Consider the following 17,207-nt stretch of genomic DNA (forward strand, 5'->3'; position numbering starts at 1 on the left):
TGAAGGAGGAAATAAAATAAAATCTGCAACTAATAACACATTTTAGCCTTCCATAATTATGTGAATGTATTTTAATTCACTTGATAGCTCCCGGCCACAGAAATCTGTTTTGTTTTCATTTGACGTGAGAACAGTAAACGAAGAGGAAATAGCAAAATCACTAGATTAGATTAGATTAGATTAATACTAGTTCCATGGATCATGAATACGATATTTCGTAATGATGTGGAACGAGTCGAATTTTCCAATACATGACATAATTAGGTTGATTTAACAACATACTTAAGTTAATATAACAACTTTATTTTTTTGTGTTTTTTTTGTTTTTCTTTATTTTTTTTATTTTATTTTTTTTAATATTTTTGTTTTTGTTTTTTTTTCTTAATTTATATCTAAAAATTCCTCTATGGAGTAGAAGGAGTTGTCATTCAGAAATTCTTTTAATTTCTTCTTAAATACTTGTTGGTTATCTGTCAGACTTTTGATACTATTTGGTAAGTGACCAAAGACTTTAGTGCCAGTATAATTCACCCCTTTCTGTGCCAAAGTTAGATTTAATCTTGAATAGTGAAGATCGTCCTTTCTCCTAGTATTGTAGTTATGCACACTGCTATTACTTTTGAATTGGGTTTGGTTGTTAATAACAAATTTCATAAGAGAGTATATATACTGAGAAGATACTGTGAATATCCCTAGATCCTTAAATAAATGTCTGCAGGATGATCTTGGGTGGACTCCAGCTATTATTCTGATTACACGCTTTTGTGCAATAAATACTTTATTCCTCAGTGATGAATTACCCCAAAATATGATGCCATATGAAAGCAATGAGTGAAAATAGGCGTAGTAAGCTAATTTACTAAGATGTTTATCACATGTAAATGTAAACACGGGTCACGTGGAGACTACCCATTTCCACACTATAACTCAGACTGCTCTGCGCATCAGCCCCGGGTCTACAATATTTCCGAACCGGGGCAATACCCCGCCACTCCCTCGAGCGTTTGAGATAGGACGTTTTTTTTAAAAAAAAAAAAAAAAAAAAAAAAAAAAAAAAAAAAAAAAAAAAAAAAAAAAAAAAAAAAAACGAATTTTCAAAAATATGTTCATTTTGTAGCACACATCTTTCTGAAGAGTTTGATGCATAAAACATATGTGTTCGAGGAAATGTAACACGTGTTATTTGGTCGTAAATATGGCAAAGTGCAGTGCCTCACCTCCTCACACAGAATTCTTCTATCGCACATCACTGTACTTCGCTCTGTGGAATTGAAACGTGTATATGTTGTAATGGATGCCATCAAACCATATTCAGGACAGTGGAAATTAAAATGTCCTGTGGTATTTCCCCTGCTTACAGTCAGCTGGTTTCACATCCTGTCCCTCTTTTTTTTAATTAAAAAAAAGAACTCTTCAGAAAATTTGCACTCTTTATTCCCTATCAGCTAACAACTTGTTGCTTTGTGTGACACAGAATTAAATATATGTTACATAGACCAGTAAAGACATGAGACAAGTAAGACAATACACATTTCTTCAATCCTTGGCTCCTAGAATTTCTCTCTAATCTTGCTACAGCTTTGCATGGCGTGCTTTCCTTTCTGTGAAAGAATCTATTACCTCATCAAAGTTGGTCAAACGTTTTGCTATATGAAAAATCAAAATTTCACTGTCTAATACTGCAAAAGCTGTTAATTAAAATAGGGCCCAAGGTTGGTGTGGTTTCCCGATCTGATTACGTCTATTTTGTCACTATCTGCTAGATAAAACAAACTAGGCCTTTCTAATACTGCAACAATTGTAACACATGCTAAATAAACGAGACGGTTTTGGCACAAATGGTCTTTTTTGTAACGACAGAATATAATTCACAAAGTACCAATATCAAATGCCTATTAGGCCTACTACAAGCAAAAAGCTTTATGTCAGGGAATAATTTCACACTTCATTCTTACGCTCCAGTTTCTCACGCATGAGATCGAAAAGTAGTACTACGAAATTTTTATACAAACTTGGAATCGTCATATTGTTCCATAATTTGTGTGATGTCACCGTTTCTTCTCCTTCCTCGTTCTAACAAGCAGTCTTGTTATCACTAATTCTGTAACTATTCCTGCCAATGTCAAAGGTTATTCACAGGTTAACTTAACTCTGCCAGAATCACCGGTTTAATTATCCCGCGATTATTCTCCGGTTAGGCATTGTTACATGTTTGTACAACGCGTTTTCCGCGCTTCTTCCAGAATAGAACTTAAAGCGGCTGCTAGCTGGGGACTGTACAATTGGGCCTTACTAGTATAGCGATCTGGCCAAAAATTTTCCATCAAAACTTCATTTTCCGTCAAAACTTCATTTTCTTCGATACACCGAGAAGGCAATATGTAATCTTTCTTACCTGTTCTTTGTTTATTCCCACTTCTGTAGCCTGAATCTACGGATTTCGCTAGTAATTATAACAACGCTCATCATTCACAAACCCAATCAACGAGACAATCAGACAGTGGTTGGCTTTCAGCCATTCTGCTTTACTCCGGTCAGCTCGTATGGCCGCTTTTGTCTGTAGGAAAGTTTGTTTCTACATGTTGTTGTTGTTGTCTTCAGTCCTGAGACTGGTTTGATGCGGCTCTCAATGCTACTCTATCCTGTGCAAGCTCCTTCATCTCCCAGTACTTACTGCAACCTACATCCTTCTGAATCTGCTTAGTGTATTCATCTCTTGGTCTCCCTCTACAATTTTTACCCTCCACGCTGCCCTCCAATGCTAAATTTGTGATCCCTTGATGCCTCAGAACATGTCCTACCAACCGGTCCCTTCTTGTTGTCAAGTTGTGCCACAAACTCCTCTTCTCCCCAATTCTATTCAATACCTCCTCATTAGTTATGTGATCTACCCATCTAATCTTCAGCATTCTTCTGTAGCACCACATTTCAAAAGCTTCTATTCTCTTCTTGTCCAAACTATTTATCGTCCATGTTTCACTTCCATACAAGGCTACACTCCATACAAATACTTTCAGAAACGACTTCCTGACACTTAAATCTATGAAACTTCCTGGCAGATTAAAACTGTGTGCCCGACTGAGACTCGAACTCGGGACCTTTGCCTTTCGCGGGCAAGTGGTCTACCATCTGAGCTACCGAAGCACGACTCACGCCCGGTACTCACAGCTTTACTTCTGCCAGTACCTCGTCTCCTACCTTCCAAACTTTACAGAAGCTCTCCTGCGAACCATGCAGAACTAGCACTCCTGAAAGAAAGGATATTGCGGAGACATGGCTTAGCCACAGCCTGGGGGATGTTTCCAGAATGAGATTTTCACTCTGCAGCGGAGTGTGCGCTGATATGAAACTTCCTGGCAGATTAAAACTGTGTGCCTGACAGAGACTCGAACTCGGGACCTTTGCCTTTCGCGGGCAAGTGCTCTACCATCTGAGCTACCGAAGCACGACTCACGCCCGATACTCACAGCTTTACTTCTGCCAGTACCTCGTCTCCTACCTTCCAAACTTTACAGAAGCTCTCCTCTGCCAGGAAGTTTCATATCAGCGCACACTCCGCTGCAGAGTGAAAATCTCATTCTGGACTTAAATCTATACTCGACGTTAACAAATTTCTCTTCTTCAGAAACGCTTTCCTCGCCATTGCCAGGCTAATACTCGACGTTAACAAATTTCTCTTCTTCAGAAACGCTTTCCTCGCCATTGCCAGTCTACATTTTATATCCTCTCTACTTCGACCATCATCAGTTATTTTGCTCCCCAAATAGCAAAACTACTTTAATACTTTAAGTGTCTCATTTCCTAATCTAATTCCCTCAGCATCGCCCGACTTAATTCAACTACATTCCATTATCCTCGTTTTGCTTTTGTTGATGTTCATCTTATATCCTCCTTTCAAGACACTGTTCATTCCGTTCAACTGCTCTTCCACGTCCTTTGCTGTCTCTGACAGAATTACAATGTCATCGGCGAACCTCAACGTTTTTATTTCTTCTCCCTGGATTTTAATACCTACTCTGAATTTTTCTTTTGTTTCCTTTACTGCTTGCTCAGTATACAGATTGAATAACATCGGGGATAGGCTACATCCCTTTCTCACTCCCTTCCCAACCACTGCTGCCCGTTAGTGCCCCACGACTCTTATAACTGCCATCTGGTTTCTGTACAAATTGTAAATAGCCCCTCGCTCCCTGTATTTTACCCCTGCCACCTTTAGAATTTGAAAGAGAGTATTCCAGTCAACATTGTCAAAAGCCTTCTCTAAGTCTACAAATGCTAGAAATGTAGGTTTGCCCTTCCTTAATCTATTTTCTAAGATAAGTTGCAGGGTCAGTATTGCCTCACATGTTCCAACATTTCTGCGGAATCCAAACTGATCTTCGCCAAGGTCGGCTTCTACCAGTTTTTCCATTCGTCTGTAAAGAATACGCGTTAGTATTTTGCAGCTGTGGCTTATTAAACTGATAGTTCGGTAATTTTCACATCTGTCAACACCTGCTTTCTTTGGGATTGGAATTATTATATTATTCTTGAAGTCTGAGGGTATTTCGCCTGTGTGATATATCTTGCTCACCAGATGGTAGAGTTTTGTCAGGACTGGCTCTCCCAAGGCCGTCAGTAGTTCCAATAGAATGTTGTCTACTCCCGGAGCCTTGTTTCGACTCAGGTCTTTCAGTGCTCTGTCAAACTCTTCACGCAGTATCATATCTCCCATTTCATCTTCTTCTACATCCTCTTCCATTTCCATAATATTGTCCTCTAGTACATCGCCCTTGTATAGACCCTCTATATACTCCTTCCACCTTTCTGCTTTCCCTTCTTTGCTTAGAACTGGGTTTCCATCTGAGCTCTTGATGTTCATAAAAGTGGCTCTCTTTTCTCCAAAGGTATCTTTAATTTTCCTGTAGGCAGTATCTATCTTACCCCTAGTGAGATAAGCCTCTACATCCTTACATTTGTCCTCTAGCCATCCCTGCTTAGCCATTTTGCACTTCCTGTTGATCTTGTTTTTGAGACATTTGTATTCCCTTTTGCCAGCTTCATTTACTGCATTTTTATATTTTCTCCTTTCATAAATTAAATTCAATATTTCTTCTGTTACCCAAGGATTTCTACTAGCCCTCGTCTTTTTACCTACTTGATCCTCTGCTGCCTTCACTACTTCATCCCTCAGAGCTACCCATTCTTCTTCTACTGTATTTCTTTCCCCCATTCCTGTCAATTGTTGCCTTATGCTCTCCCTGAAACTCTGTACAACCTCTGATTTAGTCAGTTTATCCAGGTCCCATCTCCTTAAATTCCCACCTTTTTGCAGTTTCTTCAGTTTTAATCTACAGTTCATAACCAATAGATTGTGGTCAGAGTCCACATCTGACCCTGGAAATGTCTTACAATTTAAAACCTGGTTCCTAAATCTCTGTCTTACGATTATATAATCTATCTGATACCTTCTAGTATCTCCAGGATTCTTCTACGTATACAACCTTCTTTTATGATTCTTGAACCAAGTCTTAGCTATAATTAAGTTATGCTCTGTGCAAAATTCTACCAGACAGCTTCCTGTTTCATTTCTCTCCCCCAATCCATATTCACCCACTATGTTTCCTTCTCTTCCTTTTCCTAGTCTCGAATTCCAGTCACCCATGACTATTAAATTTTTGTCTCCCTTGACTACCTGAATAATTTCTTTTATCTCATCATACATTTCATCAATTTCTTCATCATCTGCAGAGCTAGTTGGCGTATAAACTTGTACTATTGTAGTAGGTGCGGGCTTCGTGTCTATCTTGGCCACAATAATGCGTTCACTATGCTGTTGGTAGTAGCTTACCCGCACTCCTATTTTTTTTTATTCATTATTAAACCTACTCCTGCATTACACCTATTTGATTTTGTATTTATAACCCTGTATTCACCTGACCAAAAGTCTTGTTCCTCCTGCCATCCAACTTCGCTAACTCCCACTATATCTAACTTTAACCTATCCATTTCCCTTTTTTAAATTTTCTAACCTACCTGCCCGATTAAGGGATCTGACATTCCACGCTCCAATCCGTAGAACGCCAGTTTTCTTTCTCCTGATAACGACGTCCTCCTGAGTAGTCCCCGCCCGGAGATCCGAATGGGGGACTATTTTACCTCCGGAATACTTTACCCAAGAGGACGCCATCATCATTTATCCATACAGTAAAGCTGCATGCCCTCGGGAAAAATTACGGCTGTAGTTTCCCCTTGCTTTCAGCCGTTCGCAGTGCCAGCACAGCAAGGCTGTTTTGGTTAATGTTACAAGGTCAGATCAGTCAATCATCCAGACTGTTGCCCCTGCAACTACTGAAAAGGCTGCTGCCCCTCTTCAGGAATCATATGTTTGTTTGGCCTCTCAACAGATACCCCTCCATTGTGGTTGCACCTACGGTACGACCATCTGTATCGCTGAGGCACGCAAGCCTCCCCACCAACGGCAAGGTCCATGGTGCATGCGACGAGGATTCCCCTCACAGAGACATCATGTACACAATGCACGCATTCACAAATCAGGTTAGAATGTGTTCAAAAATCGACAGGGATGCATTTCAAAGTCATACGAATAATCGATAGACTAACGTGTGCTGAATGCTAGTCGCTTTGTGAAACAATCACTTTTTCTCCTCAAGAATATGAATTCCCCCCCACCCCCACCCCCCCCTTTCAGATCTGGACCTGCTGCGCATGCATGCATCTGGCAGCTTGGGCACTCCAGTAAAATTTTTCCCGGTAGCATCTAGCAGCTTGCTGCAACTGCTTACACAGCCAACAGCCACATTTCTGTAGGCAGAAGCGGGAGAAGGTACTACTCAACTGCGCATACGCTTTGATCCCGCTTGTAACTGCTAAAACGAATCTAATGTAAACAGTTGTGACGTCATGCTCATTGGAGGCAATTTGTTGTTATGAAGCATTGCAAAGTCTTCCTAAAGCGTTGACACATTTTGCTGTTGGTAGACGCTTGTATGAGCACTGTGTTTTGTTGTTATATATGGTACATTTCCTTTGCAATTTAAGTTTTATTTTCGTTTTTTCTCTCGTTTATGTTTTATTGCTGCAGTATTATCTGCAGTAGCGGGATACAGTAATATCCTTTGTTAGAGTATCATTTCTTACCAGTCAAAATTACAAAAATTTAACTGAAAACAAAAACAATGAAAAATTCCCAGAATTCTAAAAAATTTCCAGGTTTTTCCCGGTTTTCTCCCGGATGAAAAAATTCCCGGGTTTTTCCCAGATCTCCTGGTTGTCCCGGGTCGTATACACCCAGTGTTAAAACTATCACAAAGAAGCAACATCTCTCATTACTAATTGAGCAAATGTTTTATTGTTGCCACATGCAACAATATATCACTTTAATATAATGTTGTCTTTAACTAGGGTAGACATAACTTACTTATTTCTCAGTCTCAACACCCTTAAGACTTCTTAATTCATGGTTTTTCACTTCACATGCATTTTTAACATGCTTCATTTCCTCAAAAGGTTCATCTTCACATATTTCTTTCACAGTATTTTCCTCAAGCTCTGATAAAGTTTTAAGACTTTGCTCAACCGACTTCCAAAGAAGAGGGTATTTGAGCTGAACCCAGTTAAAAGGTTTCAGCACATGAAATGGGTAAGCCCATTTTCCAATATAATACATTAATGTCTCATAAATTAAAACTGAGATGTCAAAGACTGAATTTTAAACAATGGAAAATCCAGGATGTAATAATGACAGTATTACAAAAAGGATAGACTGCTATTCACCATATGGTGGAAATGATGGGTCGCAGACAGGCACAACAAAAAGACTGCTAAACAAGTAGCTTTCAGCCAAAAAGCGTTCTTCTGAATTGGAAAACACACACACACACACACACACACACACACATGACCACTGTCTCTCTCAGCAGCCAGAGACAGTGGTCATGTGTGTGAATGTGTGTGTTTTATGATTTAGAAGAAGGCTTTTTGGCCAAATGCTTATTTATTTAGCGGTGAGTAGCAATCTATCCTATGACTAATGATCTAAAATCACACTTCTAAATGTGACGACTTGAAGTAATAGTCAACCCACAAAGAAAGTGGAAGTGATGAACTGCTCGCCATGTGGAAGCAGTACCAAGCGAAGAACTTCAAGGATCATGCCTTGTTTAATTTGGTTTAGTCAAAGAATGTAAACTATTTATTCTTTTGGGTACGACCACATTTGTTCTCCATTTGGTTATGCCACACATTACTTACAAACACACTATTTCAAAATAACAGGACAGTTAATGAAAAACATATGTATTTCATTGGGCACTGGGATACTTAAGCTAAATAATGGGCGATCCCATAAAATATGGGATGTCTAGTCACCCTGTGCTAGCCAGCCTCAGGAGCACGCTGTGGGGTATGAATGAAAGTTGGGACCATGTGGTTATGTTATCAGCAAAGACAAGAAAAGTAGGCATGTGTGTGTTTTTGTTAGTTAGCTCAGTGGAAAGACACTGTCCGAAGGCATAGTAACAGCTTCAATCTTGTTTACATGTCTGCTGCGTGCTCGACATACCATTGTACGAAGAGTGGCTACCTTTCCTCTTTTCATTGTTAGCAATGTACATTAGTAAAATTAACTAATGCACATTTGCTTTGTGAGGTCAATCTTTACTGAATGCACATTAACAAATTCAACATTCAGATACAAATAGCAGAACTGTGCTTACCAGTATCTCCTGTTGTTCTAACAGCCTTCACCCACGCATTCTTCATTCTGGCAGCCAGTTTTTTAATGAATTTACTCCTCCTCTTCCTTTTCTTAGAAACATGTCTCGGTCTGAGTCGAGTAGAGTCCTTCCTCTGTCTCCTTTTTGTGAAAATTTCAATCTCGATATGCTTCAACAAGCATTCCATGATTAATAGCATAAGTTTTACAGCATCATGAAATTTTAGAAATGACTTTGAATGTAAGAAGAACTTGCAGGTTCCTTCATGGCTAAAGTTTACCATCTGGCCTATACAGTTCACTGTAGTGTTGAAGCTCTTATTGTTGGCAAAACACGTACTGCACAAAAGCTGCGCCAGCAGCTCGCCGACTTCACGGTCATCTTCCTGAAAGGAGGGGAAAAGAATTATTATAAGTGAATTCTGCATACATTTGTGGGTAAATATACAGATGAACAGAGTGAAAGTAACTGCCAATGGCAAGATAAATACACGAATGGCTCAGTCAAACACAGACTGGGCACAAGGCGCTGTTGCCTGCTGTCTTAGTCAGCTGTGATAAAACAGACCACGTGAAAGGGTGCAATGATACAGTTGTTGAATAGTGCTCATTGTGAGTGGGTCAGGTGCTGTGCAGTAATCATGAGTTATAGTTCTGATGATGACCAACTGTTGTTTTTAGTTGCAGTCTCTTCGACGAAACAAAGAATATAATAATAATAATAATAATAAAGACTATGGTGAACTTCACTCTCTTTACAAGGAATGATGGTCTTGCAAAGAACATTTCTTCAGTTAATGTCATATGTCCCTTGAACAATTAAAAAAGTTATGCAAGGTTGTTGAACCGAAAGCCTTATGAACTCCAATTGTGCAGCATTAATTATAAAGTCAAAGGATGGAAACAGTGAATAATTAGAAATCTGAGAATTTTATTAACTGATCCTTCAGAATGATTTTATATTACTACTACACACAGATCTAGTTGATCATATCACAGAAGTAAAAAATCTACTCACCAAGCAGCGGCAGAACATACACATATAAAGGTTAAGGGAATTTGCAAAATTTTGGAGCCAGTGGTTCCTCCTCCTGGCAGAAGGGTTGAAGAGGAAGGAAGAGGGATGAAGAAAAGAAAAAAGGAGATTAAGTTTAGGAAATGGCGAGAGTTTTGAAAAGTCACGTAGGACCCAGGTCAGGGCAGACCTACTGGACAGAATGAGAAGGAAAGGCACCTTCCTTTCCTTGTCATCCTGTCTGGTAAGTCTCTCCTGACCCCAGGTCTACTTGACTTTTCCAAACTCTCCATATTTCCTAAACTTCAACAGTCCTTTTTCTGTTTTCTTCATCCTTCATTTTTCTTGTTTCCCCTTCAGTCCTTCTGCCAGAAGTAGATGCTGCTGCCTCCAAACGCTTGCAAATTACCATAATCTTTATATGGGTGTGCTGTTCTGCTCCCACTTGGTGAGGTAATTTTATCTATCCAGTTACATTACATTAAAAAAAATTGATTATTTTCATTGATATATCATAGAAGTATGCATTTATTTACAAATAATGTCCAGCCATTTGTAATGTCACATTTTAAGCTGTGTAGACACAGGTAGTTTCTCATTCATAACTCCACATTTTCCTCATGAGAGACTAATAAAGGAAGAAGGACTGCACATAATAACTGGATTGATAAGTTACCAGCCAGCCATATCTTAGATTTGTACAGTCAGTAAATGGGTCTGCAATGAACATAATTAAAATATTCATTCTCAATTATGAGTTGCTTGATGATGGATGTGGTCAATTTGCATTGATAATATCTGTATTGTATACGTACAGAGAAAATTATTTTTCTACTGGCTTCAGGCAGCTAGTGCTCTTCTTCCAAAGATTAGAACTATTATCAGTGAGCATAACAATAAGCAGGTGTATGCAGCATAGTATTGTAGTCTTATAAAAATATGTAATATTATGAAAAAATGCACTGATGCAGAAAGAGCTCATGAATGGTTATGTATGGATCATAGTACATGTACAAATATTGTATATGAAACTGGTAAAGAAATAAAATGTCTTTCATGCAACTGGTTGCTCATATTTTCAACAAATGTACCCACAGTTCCTGAATATTGATAAAGTACTAAAAACCCAGAGAACAATTTATCAATGTAACAAACATTTAATAAACATTGTTTTAACCACTGTTATTAGAAAAAAAGGAATTCCATGTTTTTTCACATCCCTTAATCTCAAATTAATTGGAATTACTCAAATTGAACATAGTAAATACACTGAATGCAAGTATTATTCAGAGATACCACTGAACTTGAGTAAATAGTTATTGAACAAAAGTTATCTTTGACTAAATAATTGCCTAGTTTTGTTCTAAAGTGAAAAAATAAAACTTGTAACAGTAAATTGTTCTCCACTTAAAACTTTTAGCTGGAGCTGCATATTTACAAGAAATGTATATTAAAGCCATAAAAGAACAAATATTTTATGAAAAAATGAGAATGAAATTATTGTGAGGTATTGCCAGGTGTGTTGCGTTTCACTGAGTTTCCAAGAAGTCCAATAAATTAATAAACAATGTGGAAAGAACCAACACCAATTTCAAAGGAAACACCGCACACCAAACTGTTGACATAGATGAATCCACACGCTGGAATGCTATGGCATCGAGTCCATAGGGAGTTGTATGGTCCAAATGTGCTTGCTGCGTTTTGCAGGCACGTCACTTTGTAGCAGTGTGAGGGGACTAGCCTTGGTGTGGGATTGACGTTCCCAATGACATGAAACAGAATGCTTGCTACCAGACCAAAATATGTACTGCCTCTATGCAGTCTTGGGAACATCCAGTGAAATCTGTCTGTAAACTGAAGAACGAGCAGGTGTGTTCCACTTTCTCTAGATGGTTACATCACAAGGCGCACCAACGGACTTTCGTAAGTTATACTGATCCTTCCACAGTGTAACTTTTACATCAGTGGTAACACAATGTGCAGACACATCTGAAGGGTGTTTATTTGCCAATTAATGCATTAACACAAGCCAGAAAACACAATTAGAAACTCATACAACATACGGAACAAATGCACACAAACAGAATCTATGTAAATTACAGAAAGCTGCAATACACTGCTTGACGGTACACTTGATTGCTAGTCATCCTGTAGGGCAGTTACAGCATATCTCTGGGCAAGGTCACTTTCCCCACCCAATGTGTTGCTCGCTCCTCAGTTTGCAGACATGCTGTACACAGTTGCTGAGCATGCAATGCAGAATGATTCAAGCAATCTGAGTGCCTGCTCAATCCAAGGCCATTAGAACCTGTTCACTTATAATACGAGGGTTGGAACTTAAATAGTGGCAACTATTTATTCACAACTGATAAAAAAAGTTACATGTTTGCACCTGTTACTGTCCTTCAAAGTAGTCACAAGCATTGCATGGAACCTGTTGCCAGCGATGTGGAAGGTGTAGGATACCGTTAGCAGAGCCTGTTCTGTTGATGCTGCAAATGGAGTGGTCTAAAGTTATGGTGATTCTCATGTATGACTGTGATAGTGTTATCCTAACGCATTAAGTTAATTCACGGAAGACCGTCAGTGGACAGTATTCCTGTTCATTTTTGGAGCATCACCTGCGACCTGCTTTGTGAAAGAGGCGGTAACACTTTCTGCACAACCCACCCATCATTTTGCATGACAATGCGAAGGCGCATACAGCGCAACCTGTGGCTGGTCTATTCGGTCAATGGGGCTGGGAAGTACTGTACCATCCACCATACTCCCCGGGCTTAAGTCCTGGTGACATTGATTTGATTCCGAAGATGAAGGAACCACTTCGTGGCATTCGCTTCAGAACTGTTCCAGAGATTCAACAGGCTGTAGACCCTCGTATATAAATGATCTTTAGTGATTTAAATCAAACGACGTAAAATCCAGGATGGAATGTACAACATTGTGAAAAGCATAGTTGCTAACCACCATATACCGGTGATGCTGAATCGTAGATAGGCACAACAAAAAGACTATCAAAAATGTAGCTTTTGGCCAGTAAGGCCTTTGTCAGAATTAGATGACACACACACACACACACACACACACACACACACACATACACACTCACGCAAACACATCTCACACACACGACTGCACTCTCAGAAAGACAGTGTACAGCTACAAGTGCTGCTTCGTCAGCTCTCGTGTTGGAAATGTTTGTTAACTCTCCACAGAAGTTTGGCACGCAATGTGCATGTGAAGTGGGGGTTAGCAGTACAAGTGTACGAAGAATTCTGAAAGCTGCAAAGTGGGAAGTTTACATTCCACGGTTACTGCATGTGATTAATGCTGACGATCCTGATCGCCAAATGCAATTTTGCAAATGGTATCAGCAAATGGTAAGTGATGAAGAGCAAATTCTGACGAAGGTGGTGTGGAGTGATAAGGCACACTTAATGGAACCATGAATCGGCATGACAGTGTGTTCTGGGCACTGAAAAATCTGCACGTTTATGTGGATAAACCAGTCAATCTACCAGTGGTTCATGTGTAGTTTGGACTATCATCTTGAGGCTCAGTAGGACTCTTTTTCTTTGATGCTACTGTCATTGGAGAAGTATACCTGGAAATGTTATGCACATAAATTTTGCCAGGTATACGTGCACTTTATGGAGATAATGAAAAGGTCTTCTACCAATAGGATGGGGTGCGACCATACTACCACCTAGCAGTACAAGCTTTCATGGACGATGATTTTCCATGGCATTGGATTGGATGAAGAGGGCCCATTGAGTGCCTTCCACGATTGCCAGATCTAACACCTATGGACTTTTACTTGAGGGGAACTGTGAAAGATAACGTCTATTGACATAAGCCATGCACGCTGGAGGAACTTCGTCAGGAGATAACAGTAACATGTGCAGCAGTCTCCACTGAAACACAGACTGATGTAGTTGCGGCAACTGCTCATGATTCTGTTATGTGTATAGCTGCCAATGGAGAACATTTTGAACATTTAAAGTAACCATGTGCTAAACTGAAGGTTGTACATGTGTGATCAATTATTAAATGTAAAATAAACACATAAGTAATACTTTTCGTTCCTTAAAGTGTGTATACATTTTTCTGGCACACTCTGTTCAACCTGAACAGCAAGGGTCCCAGCACACTTCCCTGGGACAAACTTGAAGTTACTTCTACATTTGTTGATGGCTTTCTATCCAAGATAACAAGCTGCATCCTCCCTACCAAAAAATTCTCAATCCAATCACGAATTTCACTTGATACAACATACAACTGTACTTTTGATAATAAGTGTAGATAAGGTACTTAGTCAAATGCTTTTTGGGAATTTTTAGAAACTATTTTTTGGTATTTAGCACAACTAACAAAGATCTCCTCACCTGAGATGACTGGCTGAATATTGTGCAAAACATGATATATGAAACTTACCTCAAGCCTATTTATCAAACAGTGAAGAGGAACAATATTCCAAAGTTCGATATTCCCCGCATCCTTAATGGCGTGCAACAACTTAACAAAGGCAATGCGAACCCTCTTGTCATCATCGGCGATCTGTTCTCTGAGCTCTGGTAGCATCTGCAAGAAGAATGAGATGTGTTCTTGGGTACAATAAGGCATTCAGATTAGTAAGGCAGCAAGAAAACATTTTCATAACACACAAAAAATAACTTTCATTAATTTTTTTAAATATTACAGTTAACTGTGGTTTACTGTGAGCAAATGCACCTCAGCTACGATATTCACTCTGCATTCAGATATCCAAGTACTAGCATATGTTTTGGGCAATGAAAGGTTACAGTTAATATGCTCAAGTGGTGTAATGCGTGTAATTGCTGCTATAAAATATGATCAATGTACAATTGCTAATACAAGCATTAGTCATATAGTTTCAATTATCACCTCAAAAAATGAAATTAAACAATTAATTTTTTGTTTGTCTGTGGGTACATCTGCAATTCTTGTACAAACTGAAACAACTGTGCCACAGCACCAAAAGACGCTGCTAGTGGGGCCATAACAGAACGATGCAGCCCATTGAAAAAGTGGAGTATGGTGTGGCATTTTGCTTTCTATACCCGAAATGGAGCAACATTGCAACAAGCCATGCTGAGCTGATGCAATTATATGGTAACAACAACCATCTCATGACACATTAATTAGGTGGCACAGATATACTTCCAGTGTGGTCAAACAAGTCTGAATGACAAACAATAAGTGGCAGTCCATCTCTCTGTGAGAAAATATGAGTCACAAGAAAAGTGGAGACCAAGGTGCTCAAACACTTTTGAACACAACTGAGACAATAGGATAAAAAGTGAGAATCAGTTATGGATCAGTTTTCAACATTTTGCACGGTCTTCTGAATGTAACAAATGTTGCCTTTCACTGTTCCCTACTAATTGGTTAACATGGAACTGATTGATGCTGGAAAAATTAATTCCAATTATAGCCATCAGGTGCAAATCTGATAAATGTAAAAAAAGGGGGGGGGGGGCGAAATGTTTCCATATGTAACAGGACATGGTCAGAAAGTGTCGAACAAGTGAAAAAGCCACAATTTTGATTTTATTATTAAACCAATGCTTACACAATTTGTACAACATGAGCACCAGAGATGTTGACGGGATGCTCCATCTGTAAAACAAGATGATTAACAGTTTCTTACAGCAGTTCCAGTGGAATCTGAGCAATGTGTTCCTACATACTGGCCTTCAGATCAGGGAGAGGCCAAATCTATCCCTGGTAAATGCATTCTTTCAGATATCCCCACAGCCAAAAGTCACGATGATTTAGATCACATTAACTTTAGGCCATGCATCAGGAAAACCTCTGGAGATAACACTTTTGTGGAAGGTTACTTTAAGCAGATCTTTCACTGTGTGAGCGATATGAGGTGTTGCCCCATCTTGCATGAAAACAGTGATTTCCACACAATTGTGCTCTTCCAAAGCAGGAATCACATGCTGTACAAGGACATCTCGATAACCTACAGATGTAATGGTATACCTGATAGGCCCTCTGAATGTATCCTCTTCAAAGAAGAATTGACTGAGAATAAAGGTGCTTGTGAATTCACCAGAACATTGCTGCACATCATGAAGTTTCAGTTGCTGCACCATTTGGGTCTTGTAATGGTCCCAGTGTAAAATAGACTGTAAAAATTTCTGTATTGTTGACCATGGGATACAAAATTGTCATTACACTGCACAAGCACTAGCACAACCTGGGGCATGGGCTATATGGCCAGTTATAGCAACAGCGCCCTTGTCAATTACTTTCAATGGGATAGGACGCATTCCTCTTCTGGGTGCCATACCAGACTCACCCATTTTTATCATCTTGTTTAAACCATTTAATGACATCAGGTCTCTTCTCCGACCTTTCAGTCAGCAATATTCTCTCGATGCAGCACTGTAACTGCTGCTGTTCACATAGAACAGTTTCACTAACAGTGAATGGTCTCTCTTTATGATAACTATACTGTTCATTTGCATTATGGCTTGTGAATGACAGCAGGGATGTCACACTATTATACAAACAATGTACAGCTCGTGATTTGCACCTGGTGGCTAAAACTGGAACTAATTTTTTCCCAGAGTAAATCAATTCTGCTTTAACACTTCAGCATTTCCACCAGTTTTGCAACGATACAATATTACAGCCCACAGTGGACCTCTTTGAGTAGATGCACCCCCTAGTTACGAACAAGTTTTGCTCTGATACTCACTGTGTATCTAGATGAAAAGTTTAATGTGCCCGGCAAAGACCAATATCGATGGCAGCTCAGAGGCACTATAGATCGGAACTGATGATTGTCACCGGGGGCATGAGTGACATGTCACGTCGGCTGAGCCCCACGCAGTCACGGAGCCAGGCGGGCAGCTGTGATAGTCTACTAGAATCCACTGCATGAGCTACTATACATCACGCCATTCTGTTTATTGGATTTTGTCCCTGCATTGTACCTGAATATTCTCATTCTTATATTTAGCTTCATTCAGTCTTCTGCGCTCAACAAATTTTTACTCGAATGAGATTTTCACTCTGCAGCGGAGTGTGCGCTGATATGAAACTTCCTGGCAGATTAAAACTGTGTGCTGGACCAAGACTCGAACTCGGGACCTTTGCCTTTCGTGGGCAAGTGCTCTACCAACTGAGCTACCCAAGCACGACTCACGCCTCGTTCTCACAGCTTTACTTCTGCCAGTACCTCGTCTCCTGCCTTCCAAACTTAACAGAAGCTCTCCTGCGAACCTTGCAGAACTAGCACTCCACTGCAGAGTGAAAATCTCATTCTGGAAACATCCTACAGGCTGTGGCTAAGCCAGGTTTCCACAATATCCTTTCTTTCAGGAGTGCTAGTTCTGCAAGGTTTGCAGGAGAGCTTCTATTAAGTTTGGAAGGTAGGAGACGAGGTAGTGGCAGAAGTACAGCTGTGAGGACGAGGCATGAGTCATGCTTGGGTAGCTC

The 17,207-nt window shown here is 39.7% G+C and overlaps 1 protein-coding gene across 1 annotated transcript in view; it reads right to left on the reverse strand.

The window, feature by feature from the left end:
- LOC124613132 overlaps positions 1-17,207 on the reverse strand; it is a 179,203-nt gene that overhangs the window by 59,584 nt on the left and 102,412 nt on the right. The window contains exons 11-12 of the mRNA XM_047141749.1: positions 14,166-14,312; positions 8,718-9,102 (exon numbers count right to left, since the gene is read on the reverse strand). Coding sequence (XP_046997705.1) covers positions 8,718-9,102; positions 14,166-14,312 — 532 coding nt within the window. The remainder of the gene's footprint in view (positions 1-8,717; positions 9,103-14,165; positions 14,313-17,207) is intronic.

This window comes from Schistocerca americana, chromosome 4 (assembly GCF_021461395.2).
Source record: "Schistocerca americana isolate TAMUIC-IGC-003095 chromosome 4, iqSchAmer2.1, whole genome shotgun sequence".
NCBI lineage: Eukaryota > Metazoa > Arthropoda > Insecta > Orthoptera > Acrididae > Schistocerca > Schistocerca americana.